This window comes from Protobothrops mucrosquamatus, unplaced genomic scaffold, assembly GCF_001527695.2.
Source record: "Protobothrops mucrosquamatus isolate PMUCROS unplaced genomic scaffold, P.Mucros_1.0 scaffold3168, whole genome shotgun sequence".
Taxonomy (NCBI): Eukaryota; Metazoa; Chordata; class Lepidosauria; order Squamata; family Viperidae; genus Protobothrops; species Protobothrops mucrosquamatus.
The window spans coordinates 56,284-73,860 of record NW_015389167.1 but is presented as its reverse complement, the minus strand read 5'-3'; the positions used below and the strand labels follow the sequence as shown (position 1 = coordinate 73,860).

Sequence of the window (17,577 nt, the reverse complement as noted above, 5' to 3'; positions counted from 1 at the left end):
TTCTCACCTACATCGTCCATATAGGACGACTCGGGAACTCAACTCCTACCCCGGGCAGCTCACCGATCCCCTTATGCCCAGGGGAAAGGTATCAAGCCGTTTGACAGCAGATGCTGGCTGTCAAACCGGCTTTTACGCAAAACAGGCGGGAGGCAGCAAACAGCTGCGACCAGCGAAATCGCCTGCCACCGGAAGTCGGAGAGGCATCTATTTCTTCCCTTTTGCATGTTTCATTGTCACCGTTGTAAAATTTCAAACTTTTTAACAGCAATTTAATTTTTGACCTTATTTTTTATACACTTTTATTTAGGGGTGATGTTATATCGTGCACCATCCAGACCCCCGCTTTGAGGGAGTTGAAGGAATTAGAAGTATCAACAACTATCAATAAATACCAATGAGTAAATTTCGTAGATCGGAGAGCACAGAATACAAAAGGGGCAAATCTTTATCCGGGAGAGTCCTAATAAATGAAATGAAAAGGGGGGGGTCCCTGCATTGCCCCCCCCCGTGGAACTCCCCCTCCCGCACTCACCTCTCCGACCAACCACAGAATTGCTCTGGGCAGCCTCGCAGTTGTTTCGGCAGAAGCGATCCACGGCGGCCTTCCGGTACTGCAGCTTGTGCTTATCCCTGTTGAAATCCTCCGCATCCGCCTTCCCCAACGCCGTGACGGCCTCGAACTCCCCGCGGGCGCTGTCGAAGCGGAGATACTCCTGCCGGTGGTAGAAGTAGCGCTGCAGGAACCGCACCCGCCGCGTCCCGTTGAGGAAGCGGCACTCGTGCTTCGCCTGGTACAGGAAATGGGCTGCGGGGAGGAGGAGGAGGAGGTGGAGGAGCGTTAGGAGGGACTCCAGGGCCCATGGTTCCCAGCCTCCCCTTGAGGAGGGACCCAGGCTTGTCAAAGGCGGGGAGGGAAACCAGCCGAGGGAGACTGCCGGAAGGCGCCCCCTGGAGGAGGGTTGGGGAACCGTCGGTCCCAGCGGGATCCCCCCTTGGTGGGGGTCTGGAGGGGGGAGGAAAATGAGGGAGGGGAGGAGCTTCCCGAGGGACCGCCTCCTTCTCCCGAGGGTGGAAAAAGGCAGGCAGAAGTTCAGCTGGTCCAGCACTCGGCCTAACTGTCTGCAAGGAAAGCTGGATCCCGGTGGGGCCTCTTTTCTCCCCCCCCCAAAGCGACGGGAAATATGGAGGGAGGGATGAGACCCCCTAGGAATCTCTGGGCTGGAAGGAAAGTAAGATCCATGCTTCCCTCTCCCTCTTCCTTTCGGGGGAGTTGGGGAGGGGACACAATCAGGATACCCACACCCATGCTCCTGGGCCCTCCCCGCCCTTCAACCCCCACCTTCCCTGGGGACCTTAAAATTTCCTTCTCCCCACATCTTCAGCCCCACTAGCAGCCTTTGGATGATTTTCGACGCCTCTTTCCACTCCCCCTCCCCAAAAGACCCCCCTGCAGCCCCCCAAGACCGTCTCAAAGGGAGGGGCTCCAGCCCCCTTCACTAAAGGGATAGTTTTGGGGAGCCAATTTAGGGGAGCAATTCAGACCCACCCCAATATCCTTCTCCCTCAGTTCCCCCCTCCCCTCCAGGTCCCGATTCAGCAATGGGGGAATATGGGGTGGGGGGTTCTGGGTCTCCTCCCCAAATTCAGAGTCTCCCCCAAGAAGGAATCCAAGTTCAACTCTTCCCTCCCCTTAAAAAAATGGAGATTGAGAAGAAAAACTGAGGTTGCAAAAGCACTTTTGCCAAAAAGCCTCTTTTTTTCTTACGCTTTTGCTGGCCTTTGTGGATTCAGCTCTGAAAATGCCTCAGTTTCCCTCTTTCATTTTCGCTTTCCGTCTCCTTCCTCTTTCGGTGCAAGAAACTTCGGGGCTCAGGCGCTAATTCGGGGTCGACAAGGTCCCCCTCCGACCCAGCCACGGGGGGGGTGAGAGAGGGGGTCCAGCCGCCTCTTATCCCATCTCGGCTGCCTTTCCGCGACTCGGCCGCAACCAGGGAAGGGGGGGCTCCCTCTTTGTTCTGCGGGGGGAAATGCTACGAGGAAGGGGGCGGAGACCACGCGGAGATCGAGGCTCCTGCAGGCTCCCGTCTCTCTTGCCCTCCACCCCTTTTCCCCCTACTGGGATCCCCGCGGCTCTCCTCCCCCTGCCCAGCCCCCTCCTTACCGGGGGTCTCTTTCCCCCCTTCGCTCCCGGGGATCCGGGCCAGCGCCCCCACCAGCAGCAGCAGCACCAGGGGGAGCCCAGCGGAGCCCATGGATGCCGCCCCAGAAGCGCCCCCAGAGAGAGGGGAGAGAGACGGGGAGGCTCCCAGCCCCAGAGGTGGAATTGGGGTTCTCGCTTGGGGGGGGGGCAGCGGTTTCCTCGAACTTCGTAATTGGGAGGGCCCAGAAAAGCGGAGGGACCAATGGGAATTCTCCCTTCCGCAGCGTCATCGGTCTCCGGGCAGAGTCTCCCTTGACTTCACGCGATGGAGGAGATAGTTCGGCAGAGAGAAGAGCGGAGAAAGTGTGTGTGTGTGTGGGGGGGGAATCCCTTCAGTCGGGGGGGGGGGCGCAGCTCAAGGGGAGGTTTTAGACCAGCCCTGCAAGGGAGCGTGCATTTCCTTTTGCCCTCCCCCCTTGGTCCTGTCTAGAAGGGCTGGGGGGCTGCAGTGGAGGGCAGAAGGGGAGGGGCAGCCCCGCAGCCCCCGAGGACTTGGGGGTCTCTGAGGCGGCTGACTGGGCGCCTTCACACACAGAGACACGCGTTTCCTGGCCCCGCATGAAAAAGGAAACCAAATCCACGTCCTGGGTGGGGCTGCCCCCCCCCCCCGATTGGGGTCGGTGTGCGCCACCGGCCCCTCCTGAAATCTCTGCTTGGACCTTTTCCGTTCCTGGCAAAGGGGCTGCCGGAGGGGGGAGGTTTTGCCCCCAGCGCTGTTTTAACCCCTTGAAATAGGTCGGATTTGGTTGAAGAAGGGCTGTTGTTGATCTCAAGGGGGGGGGAATCAGAGGGGGGAAAGCCAGAATCCTCCCTTCCTCCCTCCCTCCCTCCCTCCCTCCTTCCTCCCTCCCTTCCTTCCTTCCGTCTTCCTTCCGCCCTCTCCCCCACTCTCTCCAAGCGCTGTGGGGTTTTCTGACCCACCGCAAAGAGAAGGTCGGTGTTGGTTCAAGAATGGCTGTTGGGGATCACAAAGGGGGGGGGCTTTCATGCTCCCTCCCCGGGAGGGGAACCTCTCGCAGCCTCGCTCTGGGGTGGAGGAGGGGGGGAAACCCTCCGTATCCCAGGGGGAACGTTTTTCCCAGCTAGGGGGAGGCAGGAAAGGGCGACCCCCCACTTTGGAACGATGTGCCTCGGGGAGAGCAGCCTCAGGGCGGCCCCGAGAGCCGGTGGGCTCCCCTGCATGGGGGGGGGACGGGTGTCACTGGAGGCCAGGCAGCTGTCTTGGGTGGGGAGGGGGAGCTTCCATTGGGATCCCTGCCCAGAGTGGAGGGAGGGGGCGCTGTTTTTGACAAACCCGTGCCGGCTACTGGCTTTGACTTTCTTCTTTGCTTCTAGTTGTTCGCAGATCTTTTTTTTTTTATTATCTTTTCCAGGATCTTCCCAGGTATTGAGGTTACGCTGATTGGTCTGTAGTTTCCTGGGTCCATTTCCCCCCCTTTCTTGAAGATGGGGACCACATCAGCCCTTTTCCAATCCTCGGGTACTTCCCCGGTAGTTCAGGATTTGTGGAGGATGTCTCTCTGGGAACTGAAAGGGCATCTAGTCCACCCCTCCAGACACACAGAGAAAGGAGGCTCTGGTTGAGAATCACGAGGGGGGGCGCAAAAAAAGTCCGCACTCCCCTCCGGAGCTGGCCTGAAACGCCCCCCTAAAATACAGCCCCCCACTCAGACTGAAGGGCTTGTTCCCCCCTCCCAACTTTCTCCGCTTCTCTCTCTGCGCCGAACTATCTCCTCCATCGGGTGAAGTCAAGGGAGGCTCTGCCCGGAGACCGATGACGCTGCGGAAGGGAGAAGTCCTATTGGTCCTTCCGCTTTCCTGGGCCCTCCCAGGTCCGAAGTTCGAGGAAAACGCCCCCTCCCCCCTCAATCCAGACCCCCCGATTCCGCCTCTGGGGCTGGGAGCCTCCGCGTCTCTCTCTCTCGTCTCTCTGGGGGCGCTTGTGGGGCGGCCTCCATGGGCTCCGCTGGGCTCCCCCTGATGCTGCTGCTGCTGCTGGCGGGGGCGCTGGCCCGGATCCCCGGAAGCGAAGGGGGGAAGGAGACCCCCGGTAGGGAGGGGGCTCGTCGAGGGAGGAGAGGGGCTGGGAGGGGCCGTCAGAGACCCTGGGGGTGGGAGGAAGAAAGGGGCTGGGACCCCAGAAGTGGGGAAAGGGGTCGAGGGCAAGAGAATCATTAGGCTGCGGGAGCCTCGATCTCCGCGTGGTCTCCGCCCCTGCCTCGCCTCATTTCCCCCCCCCCCGCAGGACGGAGAGGGAGCCCCCTCCCCTCTTCCCTTGTTGTGGCCGAGGTGGGGCGGGGGTCGCGGGGAGGCAGCCCAAGTGGGATAAGAGGCAGCTGGGCTCCTCTCTCGCCCCTCCCCCCCGTGGCTGGGTGGGAGGGGGACCTTGCGGACCCCGAATTAGCGCCCGAGCCCCGAAGTTTCTTGCACTGAAAGAGGAAGGAGACGGAAAGCGAAAATGAAAGAGGGAAACTGAGGCATTTTCAGAGTTGAATCCAGAGAAGCCACCAAAAGTATAAGAAAAAAGACGCTTTTTNCCCAGATAAACCCCTGGGGGTCCTGAAGGCCCCTCAGAATCAGTGACCGACTTTCAAAATGACCGCAAGGAATGTCCGTCCTTCCACCCTCCACCACTCAGTCAGAACTGAAGAAGCTTCTGGGAGGAGAAGCGAAACGTCTTCAAGGGAAAACCCAGGAAAGTCCAGCTGCCTTTTGGAAAAGCCCCTTTGGGCCAAGCGAGACCTGGAGGAGGGAGACTCTCCGGAGAGACACCCCCCCGGGCTTCCCTCAGCCCCTCCGAAATCTCAGCTGACTCAACCTGGACTCCTAATGCGGGTCTTAAGGGAGCTTAAAGGGGCATCTAGTCCACCTCTCCAGGCACAGTGAGAAAGGGGGACTGTGGTTCAGATTCATGGGAGGGGGCGAAAAATTAAGTCCACAAACCCCCCCGAACACCCCTCTAAAGCTGCAGCCCCCAAGACTGAAAATCTTCCCCTCCCTCGCCTTCTCCGCCTCTATTGGGAGGGACATTGGGGGGGGTCTGGGTTGCTCCTCCAAACTCCCCCTTTAGTGAAGGGGGCTGGAGCCCCTCCCTTTGAGGTAGCCTTGGGGGCTGCAGGGGGGTCTATTTGGGAGGGGGACAGGAAAGAGGCCTTGAGAAGCGTCCAAAGGCAGCTTGTGGGGCTGAAGATGGGGGGAGGGGGGAAAAGGGAAGGGGGGGCTTGAAGGGTGGGGAGAGCCCAGGAGCATGGGTGTGGGTATCCTGATTGTGGCCCCCTTCCCTTCTGCTCCCAAAAGGAAGAGGGAGAGAGAAGCGTGGATATTATTTTCCCTCCAGCCCAGAGGGGGAGGGTCTCTTCCCTCCCCCCATATTTCCTGCCGGTTTGGGAAGGGGGGGGCAAAGAGGGCCCACCGGGATCCAGCGTTCCCTGCAGACAGACGGAGGCCTGGACCGGCTGAACTTCTGCCTGCCTTTTTCCACCCTCGGGAGATGGAGGGGGGTCCCTCGGGAAGGTCTTTTCCCCTCCCTCATTTTCCTCCCCTCCTCCAGACCCCCACCAAGGGGGAAATCCCGCTGGGACCGACGGTTCCCCATCCCTCCTCCAGGGGGCGTCTTCTGGCAGTATTTCGCAGCAGGTCTCCCGTCACTCCGCCCCTCCTCTAGTAGCCGCTGGGAACCATGGGCCCTGGAGTCCCTCCTGAGGGCTTTCTTCTTTCTGCTCCCCTCCCCCCGCAGCCCATTTCCTGCTCCAGTGGAAGTCCGATTGCCATTTCTTCAACGGGACGCAGCAGGTGCGGTTCCTGGACTGGTACATCTACGACCGGCAGGAGATCTTCCGCTTCGACAGCGACCTCGGGAAGTACATGGCCGTCACTCCGTTGGGGCAGCCCGCTGTGGACCAGTGGAACAGCAATAAGGCCTTCCTGCAGTACAAGAAGGCCTCCGTGGATCGCTTCTGCCGACACAACTACGAGGCTCTCCAGGGCAGCCCCATGGTTGGCCGGAGAGGTGAGTGCGGGAGGGGGAGTTCCATGGCGGGGGGAATGCAGAGACCCCCCCCCTTTTCATTTCATTTATTAGGACTCTCCCTAAGAAAGATTTGCCCCTTATGTATTCTCTGCTCTCAGATCCATGAAATTTATTCATTGGTATTTATTGCTATTTCTTGCTGTTTATTGATACTCCTAATCCCTTCACCTCCCTCAAAGCGGGGATATAACATTCACCCCTAAATAAAAAATGTATAAAAAATAAGGTTAAAAAATAAATTACCATTAAAAAGTTTGAAATTCTACAACGATGACAATTAAACATGCCAAAGAGAAGAAATAGATTCCTCTCCTTCCCATCGGTCCCATCATCTTCCTTCTCTTCCCACAGTCCAAAGTTTCTCCTACCAAGAAAAACTTCTTTCCAGAATATTATACGAAATATTATACTTTTTTCTGGTGGGCGGGTAAGAATCCAGGAAAGATTCCTCTTGCCCAGTATATAGATATATTTCAATATAATCTATACACTATATAATATTTTAATATAATATTTTATATTAATAAATCAATAATATATTGATTTACTTATCAACTTTTAAAACCATCTCTCACACAGAGGGACTTTGCATGGTATACCCATAAAATATAAAACCACCAAAATAATCTATAGGATTTAAAAGACAAGAATGATTAAAATGCAGTAGTAAATTAAAGGGGGGGGGGCTTCAGGAGGCTGACCAGCCCCACGGCTGCCTCCTCCTCTGTGCCCCCCAAGCAAAGCCCCAGAGCCCCCTTTTCACCCCTTTCCAGAAGGACAGGAATGGGGGAGGGGCTCCCTTCACCTCTGGGGCCTTTGGGATTTTGGGATAAAAACTTCCAAAGGTCTGGAAAAGGGAATCAGGGAAGGCTCTTTCGTCTGCTGTGCCCTGTCCCTCTTTTAGTTCTTTTTATTCTTTTTATTCTTTATTCAGAGTCATTTGTTCATCCAATTTTGGGGATCTGGGAGAAAAGCCCCCCTGGAGACCCCCCTTTAGGTCACAGACTCAGCTCCACCTGCAGCCGAATCCCTTCCCTCTTCATATCTGGGAAGGTTCCTCATTTGGGGACAAAGATTAAAAAAAACCCCACAAACATTAAAACTGAATTTCGGGCATTCCTTCAGCCCTGAAGCCTCGGATTGTTTAGTTCCCTGTTCCAGATTCCTGGCAAATTGCCTACGTTTCTTGTTCTAGTTTTATTTGTTTATATTAAAAAAATCTTATTTATTTTTATCAACTGATAAGGTTTCATTGTGCAAAACAAGTGTTTCATCTGCGGTTGTTGCCATTTGTTGTTGCCAGGGTCTCCCAAAATAATATCCTACCAAAGAATTAAATAAGATCTTTCTTCCACAAGAGAAAAACCGCCAGATCCCAAGAGAAAAAGGCATTTTACCAGGTGACGCTGGGCATTTGTTCCTTCCGGAAATTGTGGAATATTTAAGGGGAACCAACACAGATTTTGTTCTCCGCATATTCAGTCTGGAATTCATGTTTACTCCTAAATTCTTCCCTGCAAACCTAGGAGGATAATTAACTGTTCATAAAAAAATCCCGACCAGATCCCAGGATTAAATTACAGATAACCAAAACTTTAAAAAGTGCATGTTCTTTTTTTTAAAAAAAAATAAAGTTTTATTGATTTTTATAATTAAACAACAAATATCAATATGATGCATTTACATACTCAAGCAATAAAAAGAAATAATCCAAATCAGTACCTTTTTCGGAGACGCTCGGCTGTCCCCGCCTTGCCTCCACCCTCATCACTTTCCTGTCCTTCCTCCCTCTAATCCCACAACCTCTCCACCTTCCTCCTTTCCACCTACCTACATCCCCTCTCCCTTCTTAACCGCCTCTTCGAGTGCAGTTTGGGGTGCCAGCCAAGCATCTCCTCTTTTCAATACAGTTATTATTTAACTATAACATATAAATACATCAATTTTTATAATTTCAGTCCCCTAATCCCCTTCCCCCCTCCCCCCCTGACTTCCCAGAGCTGAGTACAGGATTAGACATATAATAATCCAAATTTAACCCAAACAACCCAATCATAATATAAACAAATATGAACTTACTTTAACTCTAACATACAATCACCTTAACTATGAACTATATATGTAAATTATATATAGAAATATTTATAAGTAACAATAATTATTCAAAAGCTATATGATAATTGTTCATTTCATATTTTCTCTGAATATAATCTATCCATCTTCTCCATACCAAAATAAATTTCTCTTGATATTGATCCTTCAGGTATGCGGATATTTTTGCCATTTCTGCAAAGTATGAAACTTTCTGTCTCCAATCATCCATATTCGGTAACATCTCCTTTTTCCAATTTTGAGCAATCAATGTCCTTGCTGCTGTTATACAGTACAACATCAAATTCACTTCTTTTGAGTCCAGATTATCCATAATGCCCAATAAAAATAATTGCGGTGTAAATTTTATCTTCTTCTTAAAAATCTGTTGAAGATTCCACCAAATCTTAATCCAAAAAGCTTTAACATCCCTACATGTCCACCAAATATGATAATAAGTTGCATCCAAATTACCACATCTCCAACATTTTGGTTGCAAGTTCGGATACATGCAAGACAGTTTTTGAGGGTCCAAATGCCATCTATAAAACATTTTATAAAAATTTTCCCTTAAATTCTGTGCTTGAGTGAACTTGACATTTCTTACCCAAATTGTTTCCCATGTTTCTAACATAATTGACTTTTGAATATTTTGAGCCCATTTAATCATACAATCTTTAACTAATTCTGTTTCCGAATCAAGTTCTATCAAAATACTATATATTCTCCTAATATGAGCTCTGCTTTGATCTTTAATCTGTTTTATCAAGTTCACATCTTCTAATGCCAAACCTGACTTTTGATCTATATGCCATCTCTCCACCAACTGGCTATATAGGAACCAGGACTGAAGGATATTATCTTGTCTCAATTCATCCAATAATTTAATTTGCCAGTCCTGTCCCCTTAAAGTAAGAAAATCCTTATACACAATTCCCTTTAGTTTAACTCCCCTTGTAGTTCCTTGTATTGCATGTTCCGGAATAGCCCACATTGGGATTTTAAAACTTAACTTATAATGATATTTTTTCCAAACTCTCAAAAGTGCAGTTCTTAAAATATGAGACCTAAAAACATGATCAACTTTCTTGTCAAGAAATAAATAAGCATGCCAGCCATAAACTAAATCCCAACCTTCAAGAATCAATATATCTCTATTAGTTAAATTAATCCAATCACTAATCCAAGTTAAAACCACCGCCTCATAATATAATTTTAAGTTTGGGGCTTTAAGTCCCCCCCTTTCCCGTGCATCTTGCAGAATTTTAAATTTAACCCTCAGTTTTTTCCCCTGCCAGATGAACCTATTGACCCCTCTTTGCCACTCTTCCAAATTTAAATCCTTTTTAAAAATAGGTATCATCTGAAACAAAAAAAGAAACTTAGGAAGGATATTCATTTTAACCACTGAAATTCTCCCTAATAATGACAGATGTAACTTTTTCCAATCATTTAAATCCTTTTGAACTCTTATCCATAACTTATCATAATTATTCTTATACAATTTAACATTAGAGGCAGTAATATAAACACCCAAATACTTCACCTTTTTCACTATTTCAAAACCAGTTAAATTGCTTAAAGTCTCTTTATCTTTCAAAAGCATATTTTTAGATATTATTTTAGTCTTATTATTATTTACTTTAAATCCCGAAACTTTCCCATATTGTGTCAAAGTCTGTATCAGATGTCTTGTCGAATCAATCGGTTGCAATAAAGTAAAAACCAAATCATCAGCAAAAGCTCTAAGCTTATAGTCATTCTTACCCAAAGTTATTCCTTTTATAATCGATGATTCACGAACCTGTATTAATAAAATCTCTAAAGTCAATATGAACAATAAAGGTGACAAAGGGCATCCTTGCCTCGTACCTTTCTCAATTTTAATTAAGTCTGTCAATCCTCCATTTACTACCACTTGCGCTGATTGTTGTTGGTAAATACCCTTTAACGCTGATGAGAATCTGTCCCCAAAATTCATTTTGTCCACCACTCGTAATAAAAATTGCCAATCCAACTTATCAAAGGCCTTTTCAGCATCCAGAAAGATAAGAGCTGCCAGGATTTGGTTATTTTTATCCAGATATTCCAACAAATTTACAATTTGTCTAACATTGTTCTTCATATATCTACCAGTTATAAATCCAGACTGATCCACATGAATAATCCGTTTTAATACTTGCATTAATCTATTAGCTAAGATTTTTGCAAAAATCTTATAATCCGTATTTAATAAAGATATTGGCCTGTAATTTTTAGGCTGTGTCAAATCTTGATCCTCCTTTGGTATGAGTGAAATAAATGCACTCCTCCATGATGGTGGCATTTCTTCTCCTGACAAAATGCTATTAAAAAGACATCTCAAAGGTTCTAATATTTCTTCAGACAATATTTTATAATAAATTGCCATTAGCCCATCTGTACCAGGGGCTTTACCAACCTTCAATTGTTTAATTGCCTCAGTAATATCATCCAACACAATCGGACAGTTCATCATTCCTTTTTGGTCATCTGAAAGTCTGGGAAAATTTACTTGTTGAAGATAACTATCAATTTCAGAAATTTGTATATTATCAGAGGCATATTTAAAGTCATTAACTTAACCATCTTTCGGCTTTTGGAGCTTCTGGAGCATTCCTTGCAGGTCTGTCATAATAGATCTTTTGGGTCTGGCCCCTCCCACTGGCTCCGAGGTAGAAGAATATGTTTGAGGCACAGATTCCTTTTGCTGTTCTCTTTCCCTTCGTTTATGCGCTGCACATGTCATCCTCTGCTCTTTTGAATCAGCTTTCACCATCAATTGCTGACTCTGGGAATCAACTGCAGGCAACGATATAGCTCCAGGCATTTCTACAACCAACTGTTCCACTTCTTCCATTCCTTTAGTTAGTGACATAGGAGATGAATCTGCTTTCAGAACCGTTAAGTAAAAATCTTTGGCCTTCTGAACTGTGTCAAGTTTATAATGATTCCCAGCATAATTCAAAACCAGTCCAACAGGTATCTCCCATCTAAAAGGCACTTGTCTTTTCTTTAACTCCTGAGCCAAAAAGGCAAATTCCTTTCTTTTTTAAAAATTTTTTGAAGGTATCTCTTTCAAAATTATAACATCTTGAGCAGCAATCTGAAATCTCTGTTGATAAAAAGCTTGTATGATATCATTTCGACGTGTTTTTCTGGAGAAGTAGACAACCACAACTCTAGGCAAATTTCTCTGACGTGCCACCCATGAGTTTACTCTATATGCTTTTTCGATTTCTCCATATATAATTTCAGGATCAGAGTCAAACACCAGGGCTAGAGCAGCTGCTACCTCCTCCCTCAATTTCTCCTGTAAGTTCTCTTTAAGGCCTCTAATTCTTATGGCATGTTCCATTTCTCTGTACTGTGACATTACAATATCATTTTGCACAATCTCCACACCTTCTTCTATTTTCTCTATTCTCTCCTCCATACCCTCCATCTTCTCCACCACTTCATCCACATGTCCCTCTAAACGATCCACATGAAAAGCAAAACCTTGAAAAATTTGGGACATATTTTCACACAATTCATCATTTTTCTTACCAAGAAGTTCTTCTGTTTCAGCTCTCATCTGTTGTACTATCTGTTTGGAAATATGTGCCAGAGAGTCCTGCAAACCTTTAAGAGAAATATAAGGAGGAGGGGAGGGTGGAGGAGTTTTAGCTTTCTGTTGTGTGGGTTGTATAGCTGGTGAGGGAGTAGCTGCTTTAGGTACAGCAGAAGTTCCAATACGTTTAGAAGCCATTCTTAATTTTAAAAGAGTCTTAATAGTCAGTCCAGAACAATAAGTATTTAAACAAATTTTTCTTGAATTTTTTCTTTTTTTCCCCAAAGTCTTTAAAGTCGTTACAATGTACCAATCCACAACCGGAAGAGAAGTGAAAGTTTCCCTTTGAAACAAAGAAGCGGCTCGCCCGCAGCCATTTTTTTTCCTCCCAAAGTTAACTTTAAATTGCAACAATTGAGAAGAAGCCTTGTTCTTTCTGAGTTAAAGTTATATTTTCTCTTCCAAACAAGTCCAAATTCCTGGTCAGCTCTGTCTGATGATTTACTCACAGTTAAAAAATTTTCAAAGTTTCAGAGGTGGAGACGAAGTCTGGCTTTGCTGCAAGAATGAAGACATCCCGGTCTGTGGAGAAAGCTCTGAGCTCTGGAGGAGTTCTCACCTACGTCTCCCTGGAAGCTCCTAGGGAGACTAGGGAACTCTACTCCTACTCAGAGTAAAGCTCACCTTCTCTCCTTCTCCCGGAGAGAAAGCTCAAGCCGCCAAACAGCTGATAGATGCTGTTTCGGCAGTTTTAATGCAGCCCCGGACGGGAGGCTGTCAAAAAGCCTCCTTCGGCCGTCGCCGAGCCACCGGAAGTGCATGTTCTTAAACATTATATAATGAGCTGTTCATCAGAGAATCCCTCAAGGGAGAAAAACATTAGCAAAGTTGTCTGAGCTGGAGTGGATCTATGAAGGACCCTCTTGGGGGGGCTCACTCAGCCCTCCCCCCATTAATCCATCCAAGAGTTGTGCCATTTGCTGGAGGAGGAGATCAAGAGGGATCCCTTCCAAGGCTCTTCTGTGATCCTGGGATCTGCCTGATATCCTCAGCTACCTTCCCTTACCTCAAGATCCCCCCCCCCCAGATCCTTTCCGCCCTCCCTGTCCGGAATGGGGCAACTCACTGCAGGACAATTCAACAATTTTATTCAATTATTTAAAATAATTTTAAAAATGTTTTTTTTTAATTTTTGTCCTTCAGATTTCATTTCTTTCCTCCCTCAGCCTCTTTCCTTTCCTGATTCTCTTTCTCCATTTCTTCCATATTATGCAAGTTGTCCTAGACCCCTCCCTGCCCTCCCCATCCCAGGTAGGAGGGTCGGACCCCTCCCCACCTCCTTCCCCAGGGGAAATGGGGCTGGGATGGAGGCCGGACAGCTGCAGGGAGAGGTTGGGGGGGGGGACCAGGGCAGAAAAAGCCAAAATTTCAAGTACAGACTAGGTGAAATATGGCTCAAAATCAGGGGGTCCTAATGGGGACCCTAACACTGGAGGTAGTTGTTGAATTCAGAGGCAATCCCCCCTCACACGTCCTGTTCCTCCCCCTCTTTTAAGTATAATTTTATCTTGATTGGGAGTTCCATTTTGATTACTATAGAAATATTTATCTGTTAGGATTTTAATGTTTTAATGCTGTAAGCCAGGGCTTTTCAACCTTTTCATCGACTGTACCACTTTTAGGATATATGGGAATATTCGAGTACCACCTAGCAAGGTGTCAAACACTTGATGACCAAAAAAAAACCTGTTTAAAGTTGCAATTCCACTGAAATGACTTATGACCATTTTTCACACTTATGACCATTGCAGCAGGCCCAGGGTCATGTGATTTATATTTGGATGCTTGGCAACGGATTCATATTTATGATGGTCACAGTGTTCCAGGGTCATGTGATCCCCTTTTGCAACCTTTTGACAAGCAAAATCATTGGCAGATGGCCAAGTGCTAAGGTGGGACTTCCTTTCCTCCCTCCCTCCTTCCCTACCTCCCTCTTTCTCATTCCCATCTCCTTCTGAAGGAAGAATTTGAACCCCCCCCCAATATTTCCCCTCTTCCATATATTCATCAAACAAGGAAAAACCTCCAGAGACAGAAAAGACAAGCCATTGAGGGAACTAGCTTAAGAAGGCGCATTCCCCTTTAAGAATTAGCTACTGGCTAGAAAGGAAAGTTAAGGAGCGCAGTGGGCACTTAAGGAAGAAAAAAAATGTAGTAAGTACAGCTGCTGGCTAAGGCAGCCTCCCCAAATGGCTCCATTCATAAGTAAAGGAATGCTACAGGCAAAATCCATTCAGGAGAAAAATACTTCAAAATCCCTTGCAACAAAACTTACAGCTAACAGTAGCAGAGCAGTAGAAGCTAACCTGAGACATCAGCCATCAGCTAAATAGAAATTGCCAAACACTCCTTAAGAACACAAAGCCCCCATTGCACAAATCCCAGAACTTCAAAGTCACAAAAGCACATAAGAATCCTTCCACTCTCCATCTCCCTCCGTGATTTCACCTCCAGCCGGTGCTGCCTTTCTTCATTGCTGCCTTTCTTCACTGCTGCCTTTCTTCATTGCTGCCTTTCTTCATTGCTGCCTTTTTTCATTGCTGCCTTTCTTCATTCCTCATGGAGGACAACCCCTCCTCCCTACGTTCCTTGCCTCTTGGTTGCTGCCAGCACAGGTGGCTGCCACAGAAGTTGTAGATCCACTTGTGGCCGGCCTGCTTGATCTCCTCTCCTCTCCCCCCTCCTCCTTCTCCTTCTTTCCATTCCATGCTGCTAGAGCTGACTCTGCCTTCTCCCAAGGCTGCTTCTTTTTCTCTCTCTTCTTCTCCCGCCCAAAGTGCCTCCTTTTATAGCCTCTCCTGTCTCTGCCCCCTCCTCTTCCTTTCTCATGGGGAAGGGGGGTGAGCCGGAAGTAAGCCTGGGGCCTTTGCCTCGCCCCAGGCACTCTGCGGCTCCAGAAGACTCTCTCACGGTAAGTCTTTGCCTGAGCTGGCTCGTTCCCTCCCCCACTACACTTGGCTGGGCAGGGCAGCATACCATCTGCCATGTGCTCATGTACCACAGCTGGTACACGTACCACCGATTGAAAAGCCCTGCTGTAAGCTGCCTAGAGTCGTTTTATCATGAGATGGTGGCAAATAAATTTAATAAATAAATAAATGTTCCTGTATTATACCTATTTTTTTAAAAATGTGGGGGTTTTTTGAATGGAATCCCTGCAATTCTCCAAAACATGCTGTGTGTGTCTTCCCTGTCTTCTTGATCTCTTTACGTCTCCCACACATCTGGCAGGAAATTCCTTCCATCCTGGGGCATTTCCAGCATTTATTCCTGTTGGACTTGTGCAATTTGATGATGGAAACTGATCCCAACCAGGAATGATTTATGTTTTTCCATCTTTCAGGATCCCATTTAATTTCATGCTGCAATTTGGTTTGGAAATGACTTAAAACAAATAATATTTTCAGGAGTGAAAAGGGATCTAGGCCTGAACTAACCAACTTGGTCTCCTGTTCTGGCCCCTCCTGTGTCTCCCCCATGTCCCTCCTCCCCTCCAGCCAAACCCACCGTCTCCATCTCCCCCACCAAGCTGGATCCCGCTTCCCCCAACACCATCCTCCTCTGCACCGCGAGGGGCTTCTACCCCGTGGAGATCGAGGTCCGGTGGCTGAAGAACGGGCGGCCGGAGGAGGAGGGCGTGGCCTTCGGGGAGGAGCTCCAGAATGGAGACTGGACCTACCAGCTCCAGGTGATGCTGGAGACCCAGCCCCAGCGGGGGGACGTCTACGCCTGCCAGGTGGAGCATGCCAGCCTGGAGGCCCCCATCACCGTCCAATGGGGTGAGCCCCCCCTCCCTCCCCTACTGGTCTGGGGACCCCATCCTGCCCTGAGAAGTGGGGAGAGACCCTCCCTGTGGGGGGAGCTGGGATTGACCCTCCTGGGGGGGGAAGCTGGCCTTGATGCTCCTGCTCAGGGGAGGCTCCTTCTCCTTCCCCAGAGCCCCGTTCCTCCAACTCTGCCAAGAGCAAACTCTGGACGGGGATTGTTGCAGCTGTGATCGGGGTGATCTTCTTCACCATGGGGCTCTCCCTCTACCTGAAGAGCAAGAAAGGTGAATCTATGGGGCTGGATGAGAGGTTGTGGGGAGGGGACCATCCAGGGGAGGCCTCTCAGCAACCTTAGCAGATGGCAAGGAGGCTCCCCTGGGAAATTTGCTTGGGAAATTCTGTTCTTTGAGAGTCTACTGTATAAGCGAGCATCCTGCAACCTATTATTGGCTGTCAATGGGTAGGTGGACATTCTGAGTCCTCCAGCCCATGAAGGGTCCTGATTGGCTTTTTTTCTTCTTTCAGCAATTCCCATCCAGCCTCCTGCAGGTGAGTTTCTCCCCAAGTTATAGATGTTTCTTTAACATTGGTTAATTGTTCCTTTTTTAAAAAAAAAAAAGTGCCTGAACAAAACCTCCTTGCTGTGGATAACACAATTTTTTGAAATTTTGGGCAGCTTTTCATTACAGAGACCTGAAAACAGTGCAACCAAAAACAAACACACACACAAACACTAAAATCTGACCCAGGAGGTTTCCAGGTTTTGGGAAATTGCAAAAGAGAAGGGAAGTCTCCTTGTGAAAATTTCACACAATTTCTGGCCAAGGGACACCCAGCTTTGCTCCCCCCCCCATCGTAGCCCCATCTTCTTTGTTGATATGAAACGTCTGGGGGGGGAGGCCTCCTTTCCTGATTAACCCCCCAGTTAAGTCAATTGGGAAAAATTCTTCAAGCCTCTGGAGATGAATTGCTGGTCCTTTGCATCCTTTTCCACTTTGAAAAAAAAAAGGGGGGGGACACTCCCTCACTTTGTTCTTACCTATCAACCACCACCCCTGCAATGTGGGCCTGTCTGTGGGGGTGGCTGAAAGAGAGGAATAATAAGCTATTTACACTGGCTTCACTTTATTTTCTAATTTTCTCCCCATCTCTTTTTTTCTACAGCACTCATGAATTAATTCTGCCGTCCTTCCTGCTTCCTGATGAGAAAAGAAGGGGCTTTTTTCCATTAGCTGATGAATTTCTGTCTCTTTTTTGCAACCTCTGAAAAATGGGGGGTCAAGATTTTAGATCGGGAAGAGGAGGAGAACGGCAGCCTGGAGCTTCTCCTGCTGAGATTCCCCCCCTCCTTTATTTTCAGGCCTCCCTTTATTGTGAGGGAGGGATGGAGACCATCTAGACTGACCCCAGGGACTCTGGGCCTGTCTGTCAGTCCAGAACCCCAAATCTCTCCCCCCTTTGAATCCACAGCAGCTTCATCCCCATTAGTCTTCCTATGAATCATTTCCCTTCACTTTGCTATAAAAGAATAAAATTTATATTGTAGGAAAAATCCTGGAATTCCTCCTTCCTTCTTTCCTCTTCCTCCTCCTCTTTCCTGCCCCCACAGGGAGTCCTCCTCCCCTCCCCCTCCCCGTATTGAGGCTTCCCCTACCTCCGGATTGACCATCCAGACTAGTTTAGGTTTAAAGCCAGAACCGGTTCGGGAGGAGGGTGGGCAGATCCCAGGGAGGGGAAGAGGCAGGACCCCCCTCCTCCTCAATCTCTCCAAGCCCTGCCAGATGGAGGGGACCACTCGGAGACCCCCTATTCCTGCTTCCCCTGGAGAGCCTCTTCCGTGGCTGGGAAGCTGCTG

General features: G+C 48.4%; 2 protein-coding genes across 2 annotated transcripts in view; one reads left to right on the top strand and one right to left on the bottom strand.

The window, feature by feature from the left end:
- The window catches only part of LOC107297180 (HLA class II histocompatibility antigen, DRB1-4 beta chain-like), a 3,809-nt gene extending 2,500 nt beyond the window's left edge, over positions 1–1,309 (bottom strand). The window contains exons 1-2 of the mRNA XM_015826541.1: positions 1,300–1,309; positions 536–808 (exon numbers count right to left, since the gene is read on the bottom strand). Coding sequence (XP_015682027.1) covers positions 536–808; positions 1,300–1,309 — 283 coding nt within the window. The remainder of the gene's footprint in view (positions 1–535; positions 809–1,299) is intronic.
- A 2,017-nt stretch (positions 1,310–3,326) lies between these two features.
- LOC107297179 (H-2 class II histocompatibility antigen, E-S beta chain-like) lies at positions 3,327–17,251 on the top strand. The gene is made up of 6 exons (XM_015826540.1): positions 3,327–3,369; positions 5,940–6,212; positions 15,453–15,734; positions 15,893–16,006; positions 16,248–16,271; positions 16,887–17,251. The coding sequence occupies exons 1-6, from the start codon at positions 3,327–3,329 to the stop codon at positions 16,898–16,900; spliced, it is 750 nt and encodes a 249-aa protein (XP_015682026.1). The 3' UTR covers positions 16,901–17,251.
- The last annotated feature ends 326 nt before the right edge of the window (positions 17,252–17,577 follow it).

Excerpts from the sequence above, each read along its gene's own strand:
- LOC107297179 (XM_015826540.1), top strand. The coding sequence starts at position 3,327 with ATGTGCCTCGGGGAGAGCAGCCTCAGGGCGGCCCCGAGAGCCG. Across the intron at positions 3,370-5,939 it reads CAGGGCGGCCCCGAGAGCCG|CCCATTTCCTGCTCCAGTGG; the intron begins GTGGGCTCCCCT and ends CTCCCCCCGCAG. Across the intron at positions 15,735-15,892 it reads CCCCATCACCGTCCAATGGG|AGCCCCGTTCCTCCAACTCT; the intron begins GTGAGCCCCCCC and ends CTCCTTCCCCAG.